This window comes from Orcinus orca, chromosome 3, assembly GCF_937001465.1.
Source record: "Orcinus orca chromosome 3, mOrcOrc1.1, whole genome shotgun sequence".
NCBI classification, from domain to species: domain Eukaryota; kingdom Metazoa; phylum Chordata; class Mammalia; order Artiodactyla; family Delphinidae; genus Orcinus; species Orcinus orca.
The window spans coordinates 152,994,503-153,022,119 of record NC_064561.1 but is presented as its reverse complement, the minus strand read 5'-3'; the positions used below and the strand labels follow the sequence as shown (position 1 = coordinate 153,022,119).

General features: G+C 40.8%; 1 protein-coding gene across 5 annotated transcripts in view; it reads right to left on the bottom strand.

Annotated features, from left to right (window-relative positions):
* FYB1 (FYN binding protein 1) overlaps nucleotides 1-27,617 on the bottom strand; it is a 184,135-nt gene that overhangs the window by 82,165 nt on the left and 74,353 nt on the right. For all 5 annotated transcript variants that reach the window (XM_004265975.4, XM_033421231.2, XM_012531663.3 and 2 more), the window contains one exon: nucleotides 18,743-19,904. In XM_004265975.4, coding sequence (XP_004266023.1) covers nucleotides 18,743-19,904 — 1,162 coding nt within the window. Of the gene's footprint in view, nucleotides 1-18,742; nucleotides 19,905-27,617 lie in introns of those variants that run through there.

Sequence of the window (27,617 nt, the reverse complement as noted above, 5' to 3'; positions counted from 1 at the left end):
CTAGCCCCGGCTCCTAGTGGATTGGGACACAGAGAAGTTTGTAAGTTGTTCCCCATGGAAATGTAGGTTAAATGCTTGTTTCCATACTAGCTAACAAGAGTCTTTTTAGCCCATGCTAATAACAAATAGCTTTTGTAGGGTGCTTCCTATGTGCCAGGCACATATGTTCTCAAAGCTCTGCTTTTGGAAATATTCCTGTAATTCCTCAAAACCCTCAGAAGGTAGGTAGCATTATTGTTCTCATTTGTAGGTGAGGAAACATGCAAATTATTATAACTTGCCCCAAGTCTGACAGCTACTGGTGTGCAGAGCTGGGAATCACACCCACACAGCCTGGCTCCAGAGAGTGTGCATTTAACCACTGTGCAACCACGTGTTGTGACTGAATGGCAGGGTTGATTTAGATTCCTGTGGGGGAGGAAGAAACATGGGGCAGAGTAGGAAAAGAGAAAAAAAAAAGATGTGATCTTTTCCATTTCTAGGGGACAGAGAACAGTATGTAGGCTTTAACTTTTCAGTACTTTTTTGTACTTCCCACACCTTGCCACTTCTCCCACTGAAACTCTGAGTTACAGAAAAGTTCACTTTGGGGCCCCTGACAGCTCTCACTTCTCTTCAGGCATCTGCACGTACTCATCTATCTCCCCACTCTTCCCTCACTGGCCTGATTGACACTCTTTTCTGAGGGCTCTGCTTAGGTGTCAATTCCAATAGGAAGCCTCCTCCTCTAAGTCTCCAGGAATATTTAAGTCTCACAGCACCCAGCCCGTGCTCTCCTTTCCTTAGCACGTGTCAGGGGTAGTATACATGCCCACTGACTTGTCCGTGGCTCCTAGTACAAGACAAGCATCAGGAGAGTAGAGACACATCTGTCTCGTCTCTGTTGGATCCCTAGGGTCCTGCACAGTACCTAGGGCATACTCAGTGCTAAATGACTATTTGCTGCTGTCCACACCGTACCATCACCCAATGATTTACCACGTCCAAAATCATTATCCCTCACCTACAATTTCCTTCTTCCTTGTGCATAAACAGGAAAATTATATCAGAACATTGTGCTGCTGGGATAAAGGAAGAGGAGTACGTTTCTACTCAGGCTTTGGCACTCCTGTCCTATTCCATTTTCATGTGCCTCATCATTCCTCCTGGGACCTCCACCGATGTTTAATTTCTATTCCAACCCTCCCATCCTTACGTGTGAGGAGGCAATCCCTTGCAGCAGCATTGTGACGAGCGTATGCAGATTGGGTGCTGACTAAGGCTCTTGGGGAAATCCTTATCGTGACACTGACCAGTCCCAGGAAGACTCTGTGGCCAGAACCCTCAACACCACCACGGTTATCTGGCAAGGTACCCTGGCCATTTAGGGGCAGAACACTTGAGGGATGGAAACAGAGATGCTATAGCAACAGATGCTATTGCTGCTGCTGTCTCCGTGAAGTGGTACATGGTGGTAGGTGTTACCCACTGAATGCTGGTCTCGTTAAAACTGAGTACAGTAGAGGCAGAAGGTAACTCGAGAGTACACCATCTACTTTCTACCTCTCCTGCCTCTACTCTAATTAAGTTATAATTATGTGTAATAAACCCTTTTACTGAAGCTGTCTTATAAACCAGGCTATAGTATTCTATGGTTCCAAATTTCAGTAGTTATCTCATCAGTGTAAATCTAAGAGGTTACATAAGTGATTACTTTTCTACATATTTTTGGGACAGAATTTTAAATATTGTCTTGCTCAGTTACTCATTCAATCAACCAATGCTTGCCAAGCACATGGTACAAGAGCATTTTGCTGGTATGGGGGGACTTGAGGATGAGTAGGGCATGGTTCTTGCTTTCATGGAACTCACAGTTTTCAAGAGTTTAGGTACAGAAATAACCAGCACCATATAACATGTAATTGGTGTGATATTGTTGGTGATATTAATTCAGTTTTGGAGATGTAGCTGAGGCACCAGGAGGTGATTTGATGAGTGTTGTTCAGTAGAATGTTCTGGGATGATGGAAATGCTTAATATCTGTGCTGTCTTATACTATAGCCACTAGCCATAGGCGGCTACTGAGCATTTAAAATGTGGCTAGTGCAACTGAGGAACTGAATTTTAAATTTATTTGGTTAATTTAAATTTAGAAAGCTCCCTGTGGCTAGTGGCTACTATATTGGACAGGACAAACCTAGATAACAGTCTATCAGACACGTGGAAATGTAAATACTCAGAAGAGCATTGGGTCCCAAGAGACAGGCTGAAGTGTCAACAATGTAGAGAGACAACTGAAGCTCCTATGAGCTCCAGACCCTTGTAATTATCTGCCTATGCGACGTCTCAAAGACTCCTCTAATCGAACATGTTCAATATAAAGACTGTGGTCTTCTCACACAGTTAATCCATCATTTCCTAGTCTAGATATCTCTCAGATTCACTCTCTTTTGCCATCTCTACTGCCACCTCTGTAGTCCAAGCTCTTGCCTGGATTACTGCAATGGTCTCCTACTTCTTTATACTGCTCCTAGAACAATCCTTCCCAAACGTCAAATCTAACCAGGTCACCTCATATTTAGGCAAACGTCCCAGGTCTTTAATATAGCCTATAAAGTCTGACCCCTGCCTACCTCCCTGGTCCCATCTTTTACTGCTTTTATTTCTTTTTTTTTTTTTTTTGCATTCTCTTTCGGATGTTTTAATAAAGAATAAAGCATACAAAATATTTAAAAATAGCATCATTCTTATATTAAAAATAATAGTTTCTTTGTTTTGATATTTTTGCCTTTTTAAAAAGGAGTAGCCAAAAAACTTAACGTTTAGCTACTAGGTGTTTTACACACTTAGGAACATGTGTCAGAAATCTTTTTTTTTAATTTTGAAGTTTTATTTATTGTGGTAAAACACATATAAACTTTACCATTTTAACCATTTTTTTCCTCCTTTTTAAATTGAATTATAGTTGATTTACAATGTTGTATTAGTTTCAGGAGTTCAGCACAGTGATTCAGTTATACATATGTATATATCTATTCTTTTTCAGATTCTTTTCCCTTGTACGTTATTATAAAATACTGAATAAAGTTCCTTGTGCTATACAGTAGGTCCTTCTCATTTACCTTTTATTGCTCATTAAACAATGCTGGTGTGCATGGAGAGCAGGTGGCATGTACAGATGCCATTAATGTGTGTGTGTGTGTGTGTTTGTTTTTGTGGGTGTGTGTGGTCAAATACTATCTACCACTGCCATTTGGTTTCACTAAAATTTGAGGAAGCTCCAATAGGTGCTGTGCAGGTGGCTCTAACCAATAAAAACAGATGCTTTTATTTCGGCCTGAGGTCTATCTCTGTTTTAAAAAAGCTTTAATTAAATAGAAGGCTTTCAAAGAGACTCAGGTCATATACATCCTTTTTACTAGGTTAGTGTGAACTGTGCAGGTACAATGTGGGAAAAGTAAGCTTATTTTAGCATGATCATATCCCTTGCTAACTGGTTCATCACAGACCCAAATCAGGGTGAAAACAAGGAGCCAAAATGTAAGATCCTTGTAGGTCAGAGTACTTAGCATGTGGGGGATGTGAAACATTTGGTAAAATAAAGTACCCATCTGGAGATAGAGGAGTAGGAGAAGGCTTTCTTCACAACACTTTCTCTATAATAGTTGGCACTTCAGTCTGACATACTTTCGTGCTATTGTTTCTTTCCTGTTTGTTGTTGTTGTTATTAATTTTTTAGGTGTTTCAGGAAAATTTCATTATCCTCAAAAGTTGTTCAGGGCAGAATTGTCTTCTTAGGCAAAAGGAAATAAGTGTAGACAGGACTAGCTCTAAGCAAAACTGAGTTGACAAAGTTCATCTTCAAAGGCACCCATGTCCCCTATTTGTAAATATTGGTATTTGTTTCTCCTTTTAGGTACTCTCAAACTCTGGTCCAGGAAGGAAAGGGGTTGGTGTGGTTTAGTCACAACTAAAACCAAGCATAATCTATGCATTTGACATGTTTGGATCTATCCTAAGAGCACTTGGCTCTTTTAGGAAGATTGTCTGGAATTCCTAGCATGATGGGAGAATGAATGTTATCCAGCAGTCTCTTCTGATTCTACACAAGCTAACTGTCAAATGCCAGCTCTTGTAGCACTTCAGGCCAGCGTCTATGACAAGGCTGTGTGGAATGGTTCAGACCAACTGCCTGGTTTACCAGTTGTCCTTTTCCTTGATATCTCTACCTTTCCATTCCTACTCAGTCCAGGGCTTCCCTAAGGAACAGGAGTTTCTAACACTGCTCAAAACAAGCTATTATTTACTTTATAACACAAGAAAAAGTATTTGCCAGTTAAAGCAGGGCTGATCTGAGTTAAAATTTTTCTATTGTCAATGTGCACAAGCATCTCCAGGGCAGTTATTAAAAAATGGAGATACCTTGGCCCCAAAGCCAGAAGTTCTCATTCAGAAAAGGGGCTATGGTGGTGGTAGAATTGTGGGGATGCCGTGATTTTAAGTTTTGTAAAGTGCCTAAGCCCGTTCTGATGTAGATGGTCCACAGGCCACACTGGGAGAAACACTGCCTTGAGAAACAATGGGTGAAAAGGAAATTTTATAATAGTTGTCAGGTGAGATACTTTGAGATGACGAAAATTTACTTCACCTAATGGCAGGCCCAGTCCTATTTAGCAACTTAGAAGAAAACCCAATTTTCAATTATTAGAGAAAAATGTATTATAAATTGATTTGCTAGGCTAATTTTGTGACCATATCAGAAAATGTGATTATAATATTCATAAAACTTTCTAAAGCAGATAATTGCCAAAGTTATAAGGTAAATTATAATTTAACAAATTGACCCACGAAGTCTAAAACTTTTTTTTTTTTTTTTGTGGTACGCGGGCCTCTCACTGTTGTGGCCTTTCCCGTCGCAGAGCACAGGTTCCGGATGTGCAGGCTCAGCAGCCATGGCTCACGGGGCCAGCCGCTCCGTGGCATGTGGGATCTTCCCGGACCGGGGCACGATCCCACGTCCCCTGCATCAGCAGGCGGACTCTCAACCACTGCATCACCAGGGAAGCCCTAGTCTAAAACATTTTGTGTTGCTGTATGTGGAACAGAATAATAAAAGTTAAAATAATAAACAATTCAAGTATTTTAACCAAAAGAAAATTTGATGAGTTTTCTTCTACAAGGAAGGTATAGTTATCTTAATAAAATCAGTAATGTTGTTGCCTGTTTAAATTATTTTAAATTACCAAAAGGTGAAAATCTGAAAACAAAAGTTAAACGGGTTATTTTGGTGAGTTTGAATGTGAAAATCCTAAACTATTGGGTAGTATAATTAAGTCAAATCTCTCTTTTTTCTCTTCACTCACAGACTACAAAAAATTCGAAGAAAATTCCCAAAGCATTTTCACATTGGGTGATAAGTCCATTTGAAGGAAAGACTCATTTCATATTGGCAGAGTGTGCTATCAAATGTGCTACTGCTACTGCAAACTGGGCTTTTACTTAAATATTCTTTGTTGAATCAAGATGCTGAAGTAACTCCCATCAGTTTGCTGCTGTGGCTTAAAAAAAAACTCTTCAGTAATTCGTATATTTTTTGATAGTTCACCTTTCGCCCCAAGATTTCTTTAATAGTGTTATAGAGAGATACTTGTTGAATATATGCTTTGAATCAGTGTTCATTTTAAAGTGAGAGATGATGCACAACCTATTCTGACCTATAGACCTATAAAATCTTACAGAAATTATATCGATTTTACTTATCAAAGATTAATTAATCTCTATCCCATGGATATCTTTCAACATGAATTTATATTATTTTCCCCTCAATTAAATGGAAAGCACTTTAAGTAAAAACAATTTTGCCCCAGCTTTAGTTAATCTTGATTCCAGCCCATATGCTGTTAGCATTTATGCCTTAAGTCTGGAATCTAAGTAAAAATCTTTTTTGGAGAGTATGTAATTTTTAAAATTCCAAATAATGAATTATGTGTCCCTTTAAGGCACTCAAACACATTTCTCAAAGTTCTTCCTTTAGATCTTACAAATCCTTGTAAATAGGGAAGAGTACTCAGTATACACAAACATTGTTTTTCTTGTAACATAATTCAAGAAGTGAAAAACCCATGTAAACTATTTTCTTCTTTAGGATGATTGTCATTTATTATGACCAGGTGCAAAGTCTACATTGACACATACATACTATCAATACATGAGGATGGTTGAATTTTTCACTGTTTTTTACATTGTGTAAATCCAAACTTTAGATGATTCATGTACGGTAGCCCATTAAGTACTTCTTCTGATATTGATGCTTCACAACAGTTATATGCCTTACTAATGTTTTCCCCCTTAGATATATGATTAAAAGTTCCCAGTCAAGATGGCCGGTTGACTACATGCCATAGCAAGCTCTGCTCACCCCAGATCTCTAGAAATGATGGAAAAGATAATTAATGAAAACAAGCAAGCAAGCAAACAGACAAACGATAAACGTACTGGAAAACAAGAAAGTAAATCCACAATGGACCAGAAGCCATGAGGAATCCCTACAAAACAGATTTGAAGAGAGACCTGTTGAAAGAAGAAACAGAAGCCCAACCAGAGCACATGAGAGAGTGGGACCCCGCCCAGAGTGCTCTGCACTCAAAAGACAGAGAATGGGGGGGACAGGAAGGGGTTTTGGGGGAGTACTTGGAGGGAAAGATGCAATACAGATAATGGCCAGGAATCAAGGGAGCAATGACTGAGCCCTTGGGTGGGCGAAGTGGAGCAGGACTCCGGGGGCTGCAATGCCCAGGAGGCAGGGGCTGTCCTGGGGAAGACTAGCCATCAAGGCCCTACCCCTCAGCGCTCAGCCACTGCCTCACTCCGCTGAACTCTGTCTCCCCCAGAGCTGGCTGCACAAACAGAAACGGCAAACAGCCGAACTGCATCACCACTACCAACCTGTGCACAAACAAACAGCCTTCAAAATTCAAGAAAAGCCAGCGCCAAGAAAGGAGAACTCTGTAGTGAACAAATAGTAAAACTCACACCTAAGGAGACAGTAATACTGCAAGAGGGATGCAAGGCGATGCTGCATCTCAAAGAGGACCAAGTTGATGCTGTGATAATGAAAATCTTGTATGTTGTGTTGAAACAAAATAAACTATGATTTAAAGTCTGCAACAATTGGATGATGTTCTTACTAGTACTGATTGATACCTGAGGCGACTTCTAATGGCTGCCATCTATTACTCATGTATTTTTCAATGAGGTCTTTATTTGAACATTGTCTCCGTTTCCCCTTTAATACATGTAATTAAATTACTGCTAATGGTTTGAGTCTTCAGGATACACCAGGAACTTTAAAAGTACATTATATACATTTTCATTTAATCCTCACAATAACCCTATGACAGAATTGATTTCTTATTTCCGTTAACAGATGAGAAAACCGAGGCTTGGGAGGCTAAGAACCCTCCTCGGGGTCACACAGTAAGTAACGGAGCTTGTACTAGACCCCGAGTCTCTCTAGCAACAAAGCAACTGCTCCGAACTCTCTCTGATGAGAAACAATTGTGTAAACACTTACATTTTTCAAAACAAAAAGAGCACTACTGTCATTAGAATACATCTCACTTCTCATAGATCATAAGTGTTCACAGCGCTTTCCGTAAGCTCACCTATCAACTTCACAGCGAGATTAAAAAGAAAGTTTCCAGCTTACAAAAATACAGTGACAAGCTTGAAAAAAATCTGTTTTTATCCATGCCACATCCACCCTCTCCTTTTATCATTAGGCTCACAAATGCAGGACTCTGCAGCATCGGAACTTGAGGGAGCTTTTCTCCAAACTCGAATAGCTCTGAACATCAACTAAACAGCATTACAGAGGAAATCCACCCTTTATTTTGGGACAAATGCCCAGCTTTCTTTTGCATTGGCTTAATTACTCTTAAATACTATATGAACATAGGCCTATTTTGAAGATTAGTAACTTAATACACTAAATATTGTTAAAGAAAAAGATGAATGTTGTTACCAAGTGATGAGTTATATAGGTAGTGGGGTAACTAGGCCAGTACAGTTGCACTTGGGCGCTGATGAGATTCAGAGCATAGAAAAACCCAGTGCTTTTAACTCTGCTTATCCCCTGGCCCTCCTGGTCAGTTTCAGTAGAGGAGACCCTCCATCTCCAAGCATGCAGACCTCCCAAGGGAACAAGTACAGCCACCTTGGGCAGGACTGTGGGCTCTCCTGCCATCCTGGCCTCCATCAATATAGTGGTAGTTCTTACAGTGATACACAATTAGTCAGGTTTCCAAAGTCTGTTTATTTTAGCACTTACATTGTTTTTCCTTTGCCTTGAGTACCACCAGTTGTGCTAAATATGGCTTTTTAATTTGATGAATAGTAAGAATATGTGCCACGTGAAAAACACTGCTGAACTAGCCTGAAGGCCAGTACAGGGCAGAAGGGGAGAGAATAAATGAAAATAGAAGGGAATAGAGAGCAGAAAAAAGGAAGAAAGGAAAGAAGCAGAGAGAGTAGTGAGAGTCCTTGATTACAGGTGTTCTGTGGGGGAGATGGGAAGCACTACGCCTCTCCAGGCTGATGGGCAGGGTGAGCTGGGGCGTACCAGCCAGCTGGTATGTACGATTTAACCATCAACTTTTAAAACACTCTAACTAGCTGAAGCCCTCTGAGGGTTCCAGGTGCCCCTCAGTAATCCCTGGATGTCTTTGCAATCCATCAACGAACAGGTTAATGCCTGATATAACAAAAGCCTTTCAGGACTCTGGTGCCAGCCACCCAGATGTTAGATATTTGAATAGCATCTTTGCACTTTCCCTAACTAAGCAAATTTTTAAGCTCAACCCTAGGATACTACTTGTTTGCTTAAAGAGATCACTCACTCATTTCCATGTCTGATATAATCACTAACTCCTAAGATCCTGTCTCAGTGTTACAGCATTTCTTTTGTTTTCAGGAAAATACCGCTGGTTTAGAAACCCTTCCTCTCCCCATCATCCCCTTTACTCCTCCCCCACTGTAATAGTTCTCGTAAATGGCAGTATTTCTCAACTGTGGTCAGGGAACAACTTGCATTAGAACCACTTGATGATGTTGATAACTATTCCAGTTTCTGGGTTTCATCTCAGGCTTCTTGCACTAGAAAATTGGGGGGCATTCCTAAAGCAATGTAAAGTTTGAGAACTTTTGAAAGACTAAGGCCTAATTTTTATGTCCTCTGGCTCCTTCTGAATACATATGATGTCCACATTGTTGATCAGAGCCACCATTCATTTTGGTCATCTTTCTCTTTAGGACCCATTTAGTGTCGCAATGATCATGAAGACATGTAAGAGACATTAGTTTGCATGGTTGTCCTTATATTAAGGCAAAAGTCTGAAAACTTGCAAATCCCAGATCTGATAGAAGAAAACTGCTCTCCAGCACTCGTATTTTTAAAGAATCTCTGGTTATTAGGCACTGAAAATAGACAAAAGGATGAAACAACCTGACTCTCACACCAGTGTGGAACGATTCATTTCCTATACTTCTATCACGATAGACCAAACTCTCTTGGATGTATTCTATTTATCAGCAGTTTGTTTCTAGTACTAAAATGGCTACCAATCACAATAAAAAATAAAACCACTTCCACCCCCCCGGGCCATCCCATCCCACAAACTCCTTCCATTCTTAAAAGAGACGGTGAGGGCTTCCCTGGTGGCACACTGGTTGAGAATCTGCCTGCTAATGCAGGGGACACGGGTTCAAGCCCTGGTCTGGGAGCATCCCACATGCCGTGGAGCAACTAGGCCCGTGAGCCACAACTACTGAGCCTGCGCGTCTGGAGCCTGTGCTCCGCAACAAGAGAGGCCGCGATAGTGAGAGGCCCGCGCACCGCGATGAAGAGCGGCCCCCGCTTGCCACAACTAGAGAAAGCCCTCGCACAGAAACGAAGACCCAACACAGCAAAAATAAATTAATTAATTAATAAACTCCTACCCCCAACATCTTCTTTAAAAAAAAAGAGAGAGATAGTGAAATGGCCTTTGAATAAGAAACTCCTGCTTATGTGCAAGGGAAGACACCAGCTGAGTTCAAGGGTTTGGGTTAGAGGCAGCTGAACTCTTCTGAATAAGAAAATGGAAAGTGTGTTCTCATTTTTCTTTGCCATTGAGAAGGAGGGGTCAAGGAAGTGAGGAAAAGAAAGAAGGTGAGTCAGAGTGCAGGGGACTGGAAGCTGAGCTGCAAAGTTGCTTTTGAAGAACCATGGTTGCCGGTGTTCCATTTCACATTTCTAGCCTCAACGCAATGTGAACTCCTGTCTCCACAGACCTTCACTGAAGTCTGTCACTCACGCACACAAATGCCTTCAGTGAGTGGTCTGCAGTGAAAGTTAAGGAAAATAGCCGGGTCTTGTTTGGGTGACTGCAGTACAGCACAAGGTCAGGGGGGCAATTGCTAAACCAATCCAAGTTAGAAGCAGGAGCTGAAAGACAGAAATGACCTTGAGAATTCAAGCTACATGGTTATTCATTTATCTTCTGTGGAGATCATTCGATTCGTCCATGAGACATGGGCTAGCATTTGGAATGAACTTTATCCAGATTTTCAGGAGCACACTAGCAGCTTTTATTTATTTCCTACTTTAGCTTTTCCATTTCAAAATCATGTTGACACATGTAATTAGCCATGTTTTCTTAGTAGTTTAGAATCAGCAACCTCTTTGATCCTCATGGCTTCAAAAAGCTCAGCATTTTCTGTGGGTTTTACTCCCAGGCTTCATTGTCCCAAAAGAAAAGAGATTTGTGGTGATGGTGTGGAGGGATGGAAAAAAAAAAGATTTTTTAAAAGGAACCATAGGTTAGAAGATGAGAATGAAGAAGAAAGCAAGAAAATAAGAGGGAGACAGATGGTTGGGGAGTAGTAGACTCTCATTTGCAAGTCTGAGTGGCACAGGAATGTTTTTGTTCCTCCAAATTTTACATGAAACTTAATCACCAATGTGATGATATTTGGAGGCAGAGCCTTTGGGAGGTAATTATGTCGTCATGAGAGTGGAGCCCTCATGAATGGGATTAGTGCCCTTATCAAAGAGACGCCAGAGAGCTTTCTAGCTCCTTCTGCCATGTGAGGACACAGAGAGAAGACAGCCAGCTATGAAACAGGAAGTGGGTTCTCACGAGACGATGAATCTCTCGGTGCCTTGATCTTGGACTTTCCATCCTCCAGAATTGTGAGAAGTAAATTTGTGTTGTTGCAAAGCCACCAATCTATGGTATTTTTGTAATAGCAGGCTGCACTGACTCAGATACTACTGCACTTTGTAATAGTTCACCCAAGGTCCATTAGATAATCACTCGGAGTCAGTGGAGAAAGTAGGCGTTCCTCAGTGGTAGACAGAGATGTAGCAGAAGATAGTGATCTGGAAACGTCATCTGGTTGCACTCTACTCAGCCAGAGCACAACTAACTTCTCCTCCTGAGGACTAAGAACTCAAGCCTTCAGAGAAATAGAAGACAGCCTCTTAAAGAGTGAGATTTCCTGCTTGTCAAACTGTTCATATCAGGTCTAGAAGATTCTCTTTAATTTAGAGTAACGTGAATGACTGAAATGTATTTTATAGACTTACCTTATCCTCCTTTCATATAAAACAGCTTTTGAAAAAATGGCTGAGGAGCAAGTCAAGGCTATGGTGTGTGTGTGTGTGTGTGTGTGTGTGTGTGTGTGTGTGTGTGTGTGTGTGTGTGTGTGTGTGTGTGTGTGTGTGTGTGTGTGTGTGTGTGTGTGTGTGTGTGTGTGTGTGTGTGTGTGTGTGTGTGTGTGTGTGTGTGTAGCTTTACCCACTCTACATGAACCAGAAGCTAAAGGCTGGAAAGCAAGGAGAAGCCACACTCCAGACCCTCCATAACTGAGAACACATGATGTATCTCAACTTCCTTAAGGAGACAATTTGGAAGAGAAATAGGAACTACTGTGGATTTAAAAACAAACCACTAAAGACTGTTGCGGCCTATCCCGTTGCGGAGCACAGGCTCCAGACGCGCAGGCTCAGCGGCCATGGCTCACGGGCCTATCCGCTCCGCGGCATGTGGGATCTTCCCGGGCCGGGGCGCAAACCCGTGTCCCCTGCATCGGCAGGTGGACTCTCAACCACTGCGCCACCAGGGAAGCTCGCGGGGACAGATTTTTAGCTGCCTGGTCGCAGTAATCCTATCACCACACAGGCTGCTTTGGAAAATCAGATGAGCTATCTTATTGCTCTAAGAATTATAAAAAAATCAAGAAAAGAGAGCAAGGGGTGGTATGTGGCAAGAACTTCCCTGTGCCCCTCTTTACCTCAACAGACCTACTGCCACCCCTGGAGAAACACCTGCCCAGTCGCCAGTAGCATGCTGGCGGAAAGAGCTGTTGTGGTGTGCAGAAGCACAGCTGCAGAGAGATGCAGCCTTTTGTAACAGATACGAACAGCTGATTCGACAATGCAAGTTCTTACTTTGGGGAAAGAAAAACCTCACATGGGTTTTTGTTCAGACTTTTTTTTCTACCACCAGATGTCTCATCTTTGGTTGCTCTTTCCTGATGGTATCTATTGCTATCAGCTGTTCTAGATGTTTTTTTCTAGCTTGCTATGCCAGACAAAATGAAGTATAGTCTTTTTTCTTTAGTGGCAATTTAATGGAAGAGAAATAGGTTTCTTGTCTGTGTATTTACTAGTGGTTAATGTAGCAGTCACATTCTCCAGCATGTGGACTTTTTTTCTCTTCCTTGTTTCTCGTATATTGGAAGAACAAACAATCTAGTGCTCTAGATGTTTCTCTGGGCTTTAGAACCACGCCACAACTATCATGATTGTGCTTACTCTAAAAGGATAAAACATTTCCAGATATTTTTGTAAAATCAGGTAGCTGGATTTCTGCTCCTGAAGGCATACTTTTGCTCTTCTAATAATTGAAGTTATTCTTGTGTTATAAAAGTTAATTCGTTTTGTTTTGAGAATAAAACACATACGCACAAAGAGGTACTTTTTGCATATGAACTCATCATATTCAGAAACAGTTGTCATCAGGGGAAAAAAGGAGCCTTCAGTGGCAAATGACTATTCTGGAATTCCAATTCTTAAAACAAAAAAAGGTTTTATTTGGCTTGAATTGGAAATTATTTTAGCAGATTATATGAAGCAAGGCATCTCCTGCCCAGTAACTGAATTATCACATGTACATCTGTCCCAATCTTCCTATCTAATGCTTTTCTTTAAAAGCATTTTTATGTGTAAGCACAATTGAAAGTAAATCAGGAAAAGCTTTCAGGTATTTGATTACTTGACTCATATGTATTTTTATTTGACTCTTAGATGTGACTTTCTTTTTTACCCCCTTCCTTCCTCAAGTAAATTGCAATTTCATTTTAATGCTTTTACCTGTAAGGGTTGCATGCCTGTTTTTTTCCAGTTTTATTGAAATATAACTGACATACAGTACTGTATAAGTTTAAGGAGTCTACAGAAACATAATAATTTAACTTATATACTGCATGAAAAGATTACCAAAATAGGTTTAATGAACATCCATCATCTGAATATGGATAAAAATTAAAGAAATAGAAAAAAAGTCTCTTCTTATGTGAGAACTCTTAGGATTTACTCTCTTAACAACTCTGCATGCCTATCTTAAGAATTAAATAATGTTGATCAAATTTTTTATATATTAAATCATCTCATATGCATTTTATACTTTAAGGGTAAGTCAGCCACTGTAAAACAAAATATGCATTTATATTACAAGTGGTCATAGCTTCTTTGATCTAGCGCATGTTACAAACGTTGATATAGTGCCAGTTGGTTTGGCAATATTTCCGAATTTTCCTTTGTAAGTGGCTTAAAAATATACCGACTTCTAGCCTCTTGATCACAGGAAGAGTTATTATTACATCATGGTAAATCATGGCATGTTGCTCCAAATTGGGTTTACAGAAATTTCTCCTCTCATAGTTAAGAAAACAATCGTCTGTTTTATAGGCCTGGTGAATATCACTGTAAGGAAACTTTTTCCTGTAAATTAAATAATAAGTGTGGTTTATCGTGTCAAAATTAATATTAAAAGACTAGCTGATGCCCAGGCCATTAAGAAAGAATTTTGATGGCCCAACTGAGCGCCCGGCAAGAAACCAGGAACCTCAGTATGCTTAGGGGACTTTTCAGTGCTGACAGTGGCCCTGAAGAGGGGGAATCTGCCTTCCCTAGGGGTCAGTTCAGTGGTCCTTTTCTTTTCCTGCCTCATCTGCCTAGTCAGTATTCGAATCCTCTCTTAGTCCAAGCATAAACTGATTGGCTGTTAAAGGCTTAAAATATGACTGCTCTCAGGGATCTGCAGGTTAGTGGAGGTCAGATGCTATCAACAGTCTGAGTGAAGCCCGCGTGGGATAGCTGGATCTCCCCCTAGCCCCTTCTTGAATGCGTCCTGAAGACTCCTCAGAACAGGAGACTTGGGGAGGGGATAGGGAGTGGTCATCCAAGTGTCCATGACCAGTGAGCACAGTCCAGAGGATACGAAACACAGCTCTCAGTGGGCACTCAAAGTCACATGAGTTTCCTTTCTGCCATCTTGCTGCCTGCCTTGTGAAGGGGTGAACCTATGGTCCCTTTGGAAATACCGCTGACTCCTGGATTATAACTGAAATATTTAGTTGGTATTAAATAATGAGGGAGGGACTTACAGGATGTCCCTCCTCCAATTCCCAAATAAAATAGGAAAAACAAAATAAGGCAAGATAAACATTATCCCAAACTCACTAGGAGCCATGGCACAAGAAAAGGAAAATAATTGCATTAAATGAACTTCAAAAATTAGTGGCTAAGGGAAGAAACAGAAGAGTCTGGTGCCACAGGAGGCAACTGAAGCTTTCTGCCTGTTCCCCAGGCTGAGAAGCAAGATGCGGGGGCAGACAGTGATCCTAGGAAAACCTGTGGATTCTACCTAATGCACGCCAGGTTGGAGAAGTGGACTCAGAGGTGGTGAACAGCCTGGGGAAGGTCAAGGCAAAACCTATAGCATAAAAGCCCTACATACCACAACAGGATCTTCCCAGAGACAAAGGGGGAATGAGCTGCCGTGGTTGGCCTTGTCCTGGTACAGGGCTCTTAACGAGATGTCAGAAAATGTAACAGCATTCAGGTCCCCAGCAAGGACTGCCCTCAAGACCAGCACAGCTAACCTTCATTTTACAAATGAGGGGATTAAAAGCAATACTCAGAACTCAAATCACAGCTCTGAAGGGAAGACAAATTTATCACACTGGATTAGAGTGAGTAGACGCGTTTGTTATCCATCAGCCAGATCAAAAGAAGTGGTGGGCCCTCCTTATACATGGAACAGAAAATGTCTGAGAGCTAAGAGGAACATCATCTCAGAAAATACTGGTGATAAAATGATTGACACAGATACATCTTGGCTGTTTTTAAATCTTAAAGACAGATTTCTTTGGGAATCTAGACAGAAAAGCAAATCATTTTCAAAGTAATTGCTAAGCTATAAAGAGCATGAATACTAAATTCTGATTAAACGATTTCGGTGGGAGGACAAATCTGAGCAATCAACAAGAATATATTATTTCTATGCTCCAAATAAATAACGTTAAACAGACTGGCCTCTGTTTACATGGAGCTTATAGTGGTATTTATAGTAAAACAAAAAATGACGTGTTTTAACCAAAGGACAGAGAAAGGGAGAAGAATGAAGATTCTTTGGGTTCCACTTATGCGTTACTTATTATCTCATAATATCCTATGTTTCAAGACAGGGACCATAGCAAGGAGGGTGGCAAGAGGGGACACAGGCTCTGAAATCAGAGAGACAGGAGGACCAGCCCTGTCTTTGCCTAGTCACGTTATGGCCTTGGGCAAGCCACCTAACCTCTCTGAGCTTTAATTTCCTCATTGAATTCCCATTTCATTGGTTTCTTGGGAGGAATAAACAGGGGTAACATGTATCTAATATGTAACAAGTCCTCAATAAATGATAAGCATGCTTAATGGCTAATATATTGGACAGAGATGATAAAAGAGGGAAGGTAGATCTGGGGAAGAGGTCTAAGGAATTAGATGTGAACCTGGAAAGGAAGGAACCATGTAGAAGCCTAAGAAAAAAGTTCTAGAGTTTTGAAAACCTACCGAGTTACTACGTGAAGCTTCAGTTAATTTGAATGCTATTATACACTTTCAAATTCTGGTATTTTGTTTAACCTTTCTAAATGGAGTACTAAATTACTTAGTATGGTTTAGGAAAAATAGCAATGGTAGGATTAGGAGTCAGCAGACCTGATTATTAAGAAACTCTCTGTGTTCAGAAAGTAAATGCTCATTTTGTGACACATATACAAGGTTATTTTCTGTAGCACTGTTTGGAAGAGCAAAAGTTTGGAAACAATACAAATTGTTAAATCAATTAGGTGAGTCATCCATTTACCTGAATATCATGTAGCTTTAAAGAATATTCAATAACCTCTTATTAAAATGTGGAAAGATAGACAGGAATTTTATTTTTAAAAAGCAAGGATCAAAGCATTGCATATAGTATTTTACTTATTGAGTAAAAAGCAAGGAGATTAATATCTGTATTTATATTTGCTTGTGTAAACACAAAGAAACTTTGGACAGATATACAAATTAAGAAGAGTGGTTTCTGTGGAGCAGAGGCTGAGAAGACCCAGGAAATGGTGGAGACAGACTAAAGTACTTTTTACTCTATATCATTTTTGAGCCAGATGTAAATTTCTATTTAAAAAATAAGTTAAAAATTTAAATGCTTTAAAAAAAATGTGAATGCTGTAAAGGGGTGTTACTCAGAATTTAAAGTTATGAATCAGATTACTTTATCCTGACACCAACCTGACATCAGTTCAAATTAAGAAGATTGAGTTTTGATCTGTGGAAGAGGTGGATGAAGAAGGAACAGGGTCCACTTTGAAGCATAATATATATCGAGGGATCAGAGGGTGGAGGTAGGGTACATTGATGAGAGGATTTCGAATCTAAACTGTGTCATGGGGCACATGAGCAGGGGGGAGGCATGTCAGGATGGGGACAGGGTTGCAAGAAGGAGGAAAAAGAGGACAAGGATCAACTTGGCTTCCTAAGCAGTTTTGCCTGGGTCTCTTGGAGCTATACGGCACTGAAAATCAGATCAAGGCTGACCTTGCCAGGACTGCAGAGCCAAAAGAGCACTTCACGGGCATTTCAGTAGCACAACAGCAGCCATCTGGGTACTACCACTCAAACCAGGTAGTGGAGTGTAAATAAAGATGGAAGACGTGGAAGAAAACTCTCAAGGATTTCCGCTTCACATCAGGACAGTTTCCCAGGCATGAACTCAGAGCCGTAAAATGGAGGTTATGCTAGTTAATTTTTTACCAGAGGCGCAGAACTACGACAGGGAATTAAGAAAGGGCTTTTTTAGAAGGTTTCAGAAAAACAACATTTCTGAATTATGGCCCAGTATTAAAATGAGAAGGTGACACACGAGGACACGACAAGTGTAACAGGCTAACTCTTTCTAGAAGAAAGGTGATCACGGGGTCATTCCAAACTTGCTTTCTACGAGACCAATTAATGGGGGATTTGATTCCTAACATGTTGGTTGACACCGAGAATATTGGTCTCAGGAAGATGACACTGTGAGATGCTTCTACAGAGCCAAAATAAAAATGAACTACCTTTATACCCAGAACTGCATTAATTAGATCCACTTTCGTAAGTAAAAAATATATAGAGTTGTGGTGTGGTCACTCGTAAGTATCCTTTTTCCTTTCTCACAATAAACAACGGTTGTACATTATTTGCCTAAAATATTAATCATTTCAAGCATAAGTGAGCTTCTTTCATCACTATGAGGGTTGCAAATCTTTACCAAGTCATTCAGGATCAACTTTTAGCCTGTGCCATTGGATGGTGGTAACATCTCTGGTAGAAAATGAAACTATTTACCCAGGAGGAAAATCATGTATCCCTTTGTCTGGCTTATTATCTTAGTTATGTACTACTTTATGAATCAGAAACGTTCAGAAAACTTTAGGCTGACGGAGCAATAGAAAACAGCTGAAATATAAAACAGTAAGCACCATTTCACAAGAGTCCTATGCATCTCCTATTTAAATATTGGGCTTAGGAGACCTTTGATAAATTTGTGGACATTTAAAATCATTTGGAAAAAGGTTTCTCAACCTCTGTACCATTGACATTTTGAACTGGATAATTCTTTGTTGGGCGGGGCTGCTCTGTGCATTGTACAATGTTTAGCAGCATCCCTGGCCTCTACCCGCTAGACGCCAGTAGCACCCTCCAGCCGTGACAGTCAAATGTCCCCTGGGCATCCACCACTGACTTAGAGGTTTGCTCACGTTCTAACTCCTTTGTGGTAGTAGAGGGAACACACCTCAGTCGCATTCAACAGAGATGAAACCCAACAAAGGAAGTAAAAGAAATGGTTATCATTAAGCAAAACCACTTGGCAATCAAATGGATGTATTTCTCCCCACGCCCCCAAATCAGCCCCGCAAGGCACTTCCTCACAGAATGCCGACCTAAAACCAAGGATTTCAACCTTCTCAGACATCCCACACCAGAGGAAAAAAATGCCAAACAAAAGTCATCATACACACAGGAGTACCGGTGACGGCATCGGTTCCTTGTTACAAATTTTTCCCCGGAAGCTAGATCACCCTCTACTGGGAAAAAAAAAACATGTGCAAAATAGCAAATGAGAGAAGAACTCACTGTGTCCAGAAGCGGCTTTCCGGAATTTCGTCAAGTCAACGTGCGGCGGTCTGCTGGGCTTTTGTGGAGGGGGGCCCAGGGTAAACAAGGAGGGCAGGGGTTTCCGCTTGGGAGTGGCTGAATTCTGGTCCTCCTTTTCCTTTTCTTGACTTGGGCCCCAGGGCCCTGCCGTTGTCCACTTCGAAGGTGTCTTCAGGAACTTGGCAGGAGGGGCCCCAGAGGCCGGCTCTTCCAGATTCACTTGGCTCAGGAAGACGTTCTTAGCAGCATCCACCTTCCTATCTTCTCTTTTCTCTTCAGCATTTTTGGAGAGGCCTGGGGCCCCTCTGCTTGCAGCAGGTTTCAGAACGACTCCAGGAAAAGGAAAACTTGACGTCTCGCCTCCACGCTCTTTATTCTCCAGGTCGTCCCTGGCTGGCTTCACAGGGCCGGATTTGGCCTTGGCTCCCAGGGGGGCCGGGGGGCCTCTCTGTGGAGCCACAGTCTTGGTGGGGCTTCCGTCTTCCTGGGGGTCGTCTGTATTCAGGGATGGCTTCTGGCCAAAGACAGGTCTGGGGAAGAGGGGCGTGGGGTCCTGATCTTGTGAGGCTGACATAAACTTGCCTTTAGCCCCAGCCAGCTTTGGGAAGACTTGCTTCGGTTCATTTTCCTGGGCTGGATGATTTGACCCCGGCTTGGGGCCTGGTGGCTTCAAGTCATGGTCTTGGTTTACACTGTGAAGTGAAGGCTTATTCCCAGGAGGCCGGGGAACCGCAGGTTTGGAATCTTCTTTGTGCAAGTTGATGGGCTTGGGGCCTCCAGGTTTCAGAAATCCCGGTTTCACCTCGGGGTCTCTGGCGGCCGAGTTAGCCTGCGGTCCAAACCTGGGACTCACGCCGGTCGCCTTTAGAAATGGAGGTTTGGGCTCCTTGTCAGGCTTTTCCTCAGAAGAAGGTTTCACCCCCAGAGGGGGCTTTGGCGACCCAAACTTGGGCACATTGCTCGGTCCTGCAGGAGGGCTGGCATTTCCTTGGTTGTTGAATAAGTTCTTTTTGACCTGTACTCCTGAAGGGGAGTTTTGGCCCGGGACCTTGAAGGGCCTGCTGTTGACCGAGACCTCCTCCATGGGGTTGCCCCCTGTGTTAAACTTCGCCATGAGGGACTTCACATTCGCCTTCCCATCCTGCAAGCACAGGGAACAAAAACTCACTGAGAGCCCAAAGTCTCACTTGCACAATTTAAAGTACTACACTTTAAAGGGTTTCCTGGTTTGAGGCCTGCAGCGCCGCTGATTGGTCCGTGAGATATTGTAACATTTATCTTCCTCTATGGCAAAATAAGTTGTGAGAATTTCTTGAAGGGGGAGGGCTATGATACTTAGACTTTTTTTTTTTTTTTGGTTGCCTTAGACTGACTTGCTTTTTGTTGTTGTTGTTAAGTCACAGCTTATATTTTCTCCTTTCCTCTCACTGGTTCTCTAACTCTCTTGTTGGATTTACTCTGAACTTGGTATTTATGTGTTTTGTTGAACTTGAAAAAATATGAACGTGACTAACAAATGACCTCTTCCATATTTTATAGCTGAGTCTCTTAAATAGGAACTGCATTTAAAAAATGAAAGCAACTCTTCTGTAAATCTGGGCTGCATGCTTCACACAGCATAGCCACATTTGACATTTTGTGTTTGCAAGCCTGTTCTTGTTCCCACCTATATTGAAGGTCCATCTGTTTCCTAACAGGGAGATGTGGCAGAAAAACCCACTCAGTTTTATACATAAGCAATAAAATGAGTTTTTCTACTTATTGATACATATGAGTGTAAATGACTCAACTGGAACCAGACTAGCAGGCAGACTGCGCTCATTTTCAAGGGACATAGTCTGGAGCACAGGGAAGGTGACAAGGAAAGAGCAGGGACAGGCTGGAAAATCTCATTTCCAGGTGCTGGTTTCTCCAGTCTCTGTCCCCCTGTCTAGAACTAGGGTATTACCTAGTAAAGAGGGCAGGCAGTCACCTTTCTCTGCGACTATAATCCCATGTAACCTGTAAGAATTCATGGTGGGTTTGCTTTTTCTCTCAAAAGCCAGGAGTTGAACTTTTCCAGTTCTTTTAGGAATATTTGAAAATCTGAGGCTTAGAAAAAAAAATCACAGGTAGCCACAACAGTTTCCATTTTTTGCCTTAAAATTCACCTAGAAAACGTTTTCTTACTTCCTATCCTCACCTGTCATTGCTAAGCGTATTTCTTCTCTCAAGGCCCCACTCAGATACTACAAAACCAGATCCTGTCCAGTTGGGAGAAATTGCTCCCTCCTCTTAACTCACGTAGCACAGCAGGCCCTGCTACATGCCCCTGTATTACTTCCTTTCCTAATACTAAGAACCACCGTTTAGCGCGTAAACACGTGTGCTTGATTCTGAACCAGGCAAGTTATCTATGTCACCTCATCTCATTCTTTTGGATGATGGCATTATTTAACTCCATGTCACAGGAAAGAGGATTGAGGTTGAAACTGCAGGAGGACATCACGTAAGAGCATGGGAACTTGGTTGGAATCCTAGTTGATTAGCGGGGCCTCAGTTGCACAATCTATACAATGGGGATAAGAGAGCATATCTGCCAGAATTGTCATGTGTGTTAGAGAGAGAATTTGTAAAGTGCCTGCCTGGCCCTCAGCCTGGGCTCAATGTAAGGAAATTATTATTAGAAACGTTAAGTAGCATATTCAAGGGCTCACAGCCAGGAACTGTGAGGACAGGGGTGCAGACTCCAGTCTGTCTCAGGCTCCAAAGTCCAGAAACTGTCTCATTCCCCTTTGTATAGAACTCTCGGGATTCTAATATATTTGGGAAATTGTTCAGGTTGGCACTGAGATGAATACTGTGAATGGTGATTTTAAAAGAAATGGTCCCTTCAGCAAGAGTTTCTCTCCATACCAAACTATAGTCTTTCAGGACTGGGGTAAGCAACGTAGGCAGGAGGCAAAAATGAGGTGAAAGGAGCAATTTCCAGCTTGGATTTGCTTCTTTAATTTACTACCCTGTATCCAAGTTGCTGAAAATATCTTGTTTTCTACCTTGCCTCCTTTGACCATTTTTTTTATCCCCATGATTTTCTCAAATCTTCAAGTAATCCCCGGAGGTAATAGGCAGGAAGGCAGCAGAACCAGGGAGAGTTTGGGTGCTGGCAGAGGGAACAGGTGAAGACGGATCCTACCCTGTGCCTCCTGGGAGATCACAGCTGCAAAGGACTTTAAACCTTAACACAAGATGCATAAAAAAGTATCAATACAAAAATTTTCTCCCCACCTGGAAGAAAGTCTGTCTCTAGGGAAGAATCTTTTATTCTAGACTCACTCTATATTTTGTCATTTATATTCTAGATCTACAGTTTAGTCCAGAATGATAAGAGGCTGCAGAGTAGAGTGGTTAAGAGCATCGACTAGGGAGCCAGGTTTTGAGTCTGATCAGCTATTTACTGTAACGTGAGGTATATAAGCTCCCTGGGCCTCAGTTTGCTCACCTCTATTAAGGGAATAAAGAGTCGTGTCATAGGGCTTTAAAAGAAATCAATATCTGTAAGGCACTTTAAAGAATGCCTGGAACCTGGGAGGGTTTCCTATTTTTATCAAGAAAGTGAAGACTTTGAAATTATCTATTCTACCTCTCCCACTGCATTGGTGACAAAACAGAAACTAAAGGATTTAAGTGATATCTTATTTAGTCACAACAACTTCACAACTTGGATTTCATGGGGGGAAATCCATGAGACACACTAACACATTGTCAAACTGCACACCCTGGTTTTAGTTTAGAAAATATGGAAGTGGTTGATTTGGAATTTAAGTCCCAGATGCCAACTCAAAACCAGGAGGCAGTGCAGTATCATGGTTAACAGCAATGTCTCTGAAATCATTGACTTGGGTTCCAGCCTTGACTTTGCTACTCACTAGCTGTGTGATCAAGCAAATTACTTAACCTCTCTGAAACTCAGTTTTCTTTACCTATAAAATGAGAATAATGAGTACCTATTTCTCACCGGTTTTTGTTTTTTAATTAGGATTAAATGAGTTAATGCATGTAAAGTTCTTAGATCAAGAATCGCATGTAATATACATCCAAGGATTGTCTGCCATCATGAGTTTTTTTTTTCGAATTCACTAGTCACATAACATCATTTCTCCAGGTGACCAAATTCTGAAGTTACAATCATTAATGTTGCATCTTAATTTTAAATTAATATGACTGAAACAAACATACTGCTGGATAACATCATAGAGTTTATGATGTTTGAGTTTGGTTTCCCCCGCTCTGAAACTTTCAACTGTATATTGAAAGACAGGGAAAGAAAGAGCCACAGGTTCCTATGTGGGACACATTGAAGAAACAGTAACAGCATCTGAACTTACTAATATGTCTCGTAAATCAATAGCTTGAACTCTACAACTATTTAATCTCTTATACTGACTGCTTAGCTTTAGAGGTTTTTAGTTGTTACAACTCTTAATAAGTTTATCAGATAAAATTTTCAACACCCAGATTCGCCCTTAATCTTAATAGCTAGATTTCTTTCTTTATGATAATGATAGAAAGGCAAAAATGATTAAAATTTTTTTGACATTCTCTCATTCTCATTTCATTCCATTTTCTAGGGCTCTTTTTACTCTAAAAAAGTTTAAAAGAGGGTAAGAGCAATGTATTTCATGAAAAAGGGAAAAGTAAGCTTGCTCTAAACCCTGACCCTCCAAGCCCTCATACCCCAGTTCTATGGGGATCATAAATACTGACTTATCAGTACAGTACAAGTTCATGCCTGTTGTTCTGGAATAATTATTAATAATGCTCCCTTTTACTCTCAAAATTGACCTGCTTTAAACAATAATTACATGGTGAATTTACCCAGTTCCTCTCTAGAGTCAGTCAACCACTGTTATCAGTTTTTTATGTATATTTCTAACTGTGCATATACAAATATATAAAAATAAACACACACGCACATCCTTTCTGTCCCTGTTTTTGCACAAATGGAAACCCCTGCTTTGCACCTTGCTTGTTTCCTGAACCGATACTAAGTTGCTACACACCAGCTCAGCTGGATGTGTGGTCAGCAGCCACTCTGATTGCTTGGTGCCTGTGCAATTCCAGCTGTTAAATATTTTCAATATTAATTCTCCTTTTTCCCCCTTGATAATTGGACCCATATCAGTGCATATTATTTGCACCATCTCTTAAAAAATAGACTTAATTTCTTTATTTTTTACAACAGTTTTAGATTTACAGAAGAATTCAGAAGATAGTACAGAGAGTTCTCACATAATTTACATCCAGTTTCTCCCTTACTAACCCCTTCCATTAATTTGCAGGACCTCTTTAACTTTTAATGATTTAAAGATGGGCCTTCTGTTTATTCTTAAGAAGAGGCATTTCACAATCTAGGAGATCTCAGAGTTTAAGATATTTAAGTAAAACCAACATTTTATCTTGAAATTTACTTGAAATTTATTTTCCAAATTTATTTGAACAAATTGTCATTAATTCCAGCTGTTAATGAGTTTGTGCAGCTCTTTCTCCACTTATGATAGTTACATCCAGATAAACCCATTGTAAGTTGAAAATATCCTAAATAGAAAATGCATTTAATACACCTCACTACCAAGCATCATAGCTTAGCCCAACCTACCTTAAACGTACCCAGAACACTTACATTAGCCTATAGTTGGGCAACATCATCTAACACAAAGCCTATTTTATAATAAAGTGTTGAATACCTCAGGTAATTTATTTAATACTGGACTGAAAGTAAAGCAGGATGGTTGTATGTGGATGGAATGGCTGCAAGTATATGGGTTGTTTACCCTCATGATTGCACAGCTGACTGGAAGCTGCGAGCATCACGAGAGAGTATCGTACCACATACTGCTAGCCTGGGAAAAGATCAAAATTCAAAGTTCGGTTTTTCGTAGATGCATATTGCATCATTATAACGTTGAAAAATCCTAAATCAAACCATTTGAAGTCAGAGAATGTCTGAACAATGTTTAGCCAAAACTACTCCCATGCATTGCTCTATAATCATACAGGTGTAATTGTAGAGATGCTCTTGACAGAAATGAATTTCCTTTAGCCCCCATGTTTTCCCCTTCCTCAGAATTATATACCTTCACTAACATAAATTTAACATGCTTTTCACAGTCCCTGGGAAGATGCAAAAATGCTTTAGCTATATCCTCTGTACTTCTAGTTAACAACTCCAGATTCCAGAAAATCTTTTTTGCTTTCAGCAACTTACATAAAGGCGATAAATCAAGTACATACTTAAACAAAGGCTGAGATGGCATTTAGGACAGACATCAAGAAACTACACATCAAGAAAATGTTTTCTTTTGCAGCTAGTTCATCTACATATTTTCATATGGAAAATTAACAACATTGGTAACTGGATTTTGTTTGGTTTTAAATATATCCTGAGCATTAGGTTAATGCAGCAGTTCTCATACTGGGGCAATTTTGGCAATGTCTGGAGATATCTTTGATTGAAATGGTGGACTGAGAAAGTGCTCTTGACAACTAGTGAATAGAGGCCAGGGCTGCTGCTAAACATCTTACAATGCCCAGGACAGACCCCGAAACTAAGAATTATCAGTCGAAATAGTGCTGAGATTGAGAATCCCTGAGCTAATCCTCTTGCTCCTGAATAATTGGAAATATCTTACCAAAAATTCTGCTTTTAATTTTTATAATGTAATACACTCTAAAACCTACAAGTAACTGTAGAGAAACTAATAATACAAAAGACTATCACTAGATTGTTTTCAAAGTTCCTTGTCTTTGAAAGTCTCATCTTTGTAAAGTTTCATTTGTAAAGCACAAAAGAAATAAAACACCCATGAATCGTGGGTAACTAATGAATTTAAAATAACTTTGAGCCTAATTTTACCTCCTTAATACATGTTAGTGTCACTTTTGTAATTAAAGCATGAGGAGAATGAATCACTCTTATGGATGCTGTTATTCTTTCCTAAATAGAGCCCAAGGAATAAGAGAAGAAAATGATTTCACTTGATTCCATCTAATGCTTTTAATCATGAGGGAGTTGGTAAATAACAATGGTTTATCCAAACTGGTCTCTTTCTCCCTCTACCTCTCTGACTCTCCTTGTTCTTTCTTTCTTTCATCATTGATCAATTCTACCATGTGTAGGTTTTCTTTTTTTTTTTATTGCTATGTTGAGATAACTTGTCAATACTCATGATTTATTTGGTCTGAATTGCTAGTGCTTCTCACAGAACAAAATTAGTTCCTACCACTGCCACCACTGTCCAGAACAGAACCCCAGGTAGAGCGGCATCTGTGGCATCAGGGTGCAAGGAGATGCATATGTAGTGGGAAACTGTTCCAGGAAGCCCGCCCTAGTCCTGCCCAGCACGGGTAGAAGAGGAAAGAAGGCAGGTGAGGGTGGCGTGCTGCATGGGAGAACACAGCTTCTGCTGAGGTGATGGCTCATGTTATTCAAATTTAGGATCCACTCAGCCCAGGATTGACCAGAGGTATAGCAAAAAGACAGAAAAGATAGTTCTTCTGTTAAGCCAGATACATTTACCATCCTTGAGGTAGGAAGCAGGCTGGTGAAAATTTGGAATAGACTCAAGCAGCTCAAACTTTCATAGAGCAATAGTAGTATTTAGCATCATGGATTTATACTGCCTAGATTAAAGAAAACAAAACAACAGATATATTCCTCATGACCAAGCCAAGCCCTCCCCCACTTCCCAACACACACATACACACACACACACACAGAGTGATAAGTTGTCTTTTCTCTTCAAAGTGACTTGATCTGCTATACCCAGTAAACTTGGAAAAGGGATTTTTTGGGGGGAGGGGGATTATTTTTGTCTGAAAATATATTTTCTTAAAACTTCTATTGTTAGAAATTATGTAATAAAATGACTTTAATTGTTTTTGGTTGTCAAGATAGAGTTAATGGTTGAAAACACAGTACTTATGACAATGCTTCACAAGATAGTAGATGGCAAGCTCCACTCTAGACACTGAAACTGCAGTAAACTTTTTTTCATCCCTGTTAACACTGTCTAAATATTTAGGTACTTAATGAATCATAATTTATGTATTTAATGTGTGTACTCTGTTTTCTTAAGGAGATGTAAAAGCAGGGACCTGGTTTTATTTTCTTCCTCAAAAACAACCCCCCTCTGCCACCCCATACCCAAATAAGCACTCCCATAATGCCTGCACATTTCTTTCCATAATCGCTATTAAACATATGGCTGACAGGCTGAATTTACTTGAATTTCTTCATGACTGATCACACAGATGAAAGTAGGAAAAAAGATTTCCTTAGCCTCTTGAGGAGCATCGAACCCAGTCATGAATCTATCCTTGAGAGCTCCTTGCTTAACGGAATGTTTACTTCATGGCGAATGGGCTGTGATGGATTCCAGTTGGCTGAGCCTCTGATGCTGAAGGGAGCATCAGGCCCCTCTTCAACAGGATGTGGGAACGTGTTTCTCACCACAAATTGAGTTCTTGGGGTGGGAGCGGGCTGCTGCAGGCTGGGCAAAGCATAGGGAGGAGGAACTGGCAGTGGGAGAAGTGGTGTCCGACTGTGACAACCCCTTACATTTTTGTCAGTGACTTATGAAGGTGGAGAGGGAACTGCAGACCACCCCAACCTCGTGTTGTGAGGCGAAATATAGTAGGAAGAAAACACCTGGCATGAGTGGGGTCTCTCCAGGAGCTGTGTGTGCATGGCTTTCCTTGACGCAGGTCAATGTGGCCTTTCGTCCTCAGGAGGCTGGCCTGGGCATCTTAGCAGAAAACCTCTGCATTTGTCACTGTGTATCATCATTCCCTCTTCTGGGATCTCTGGCACCTG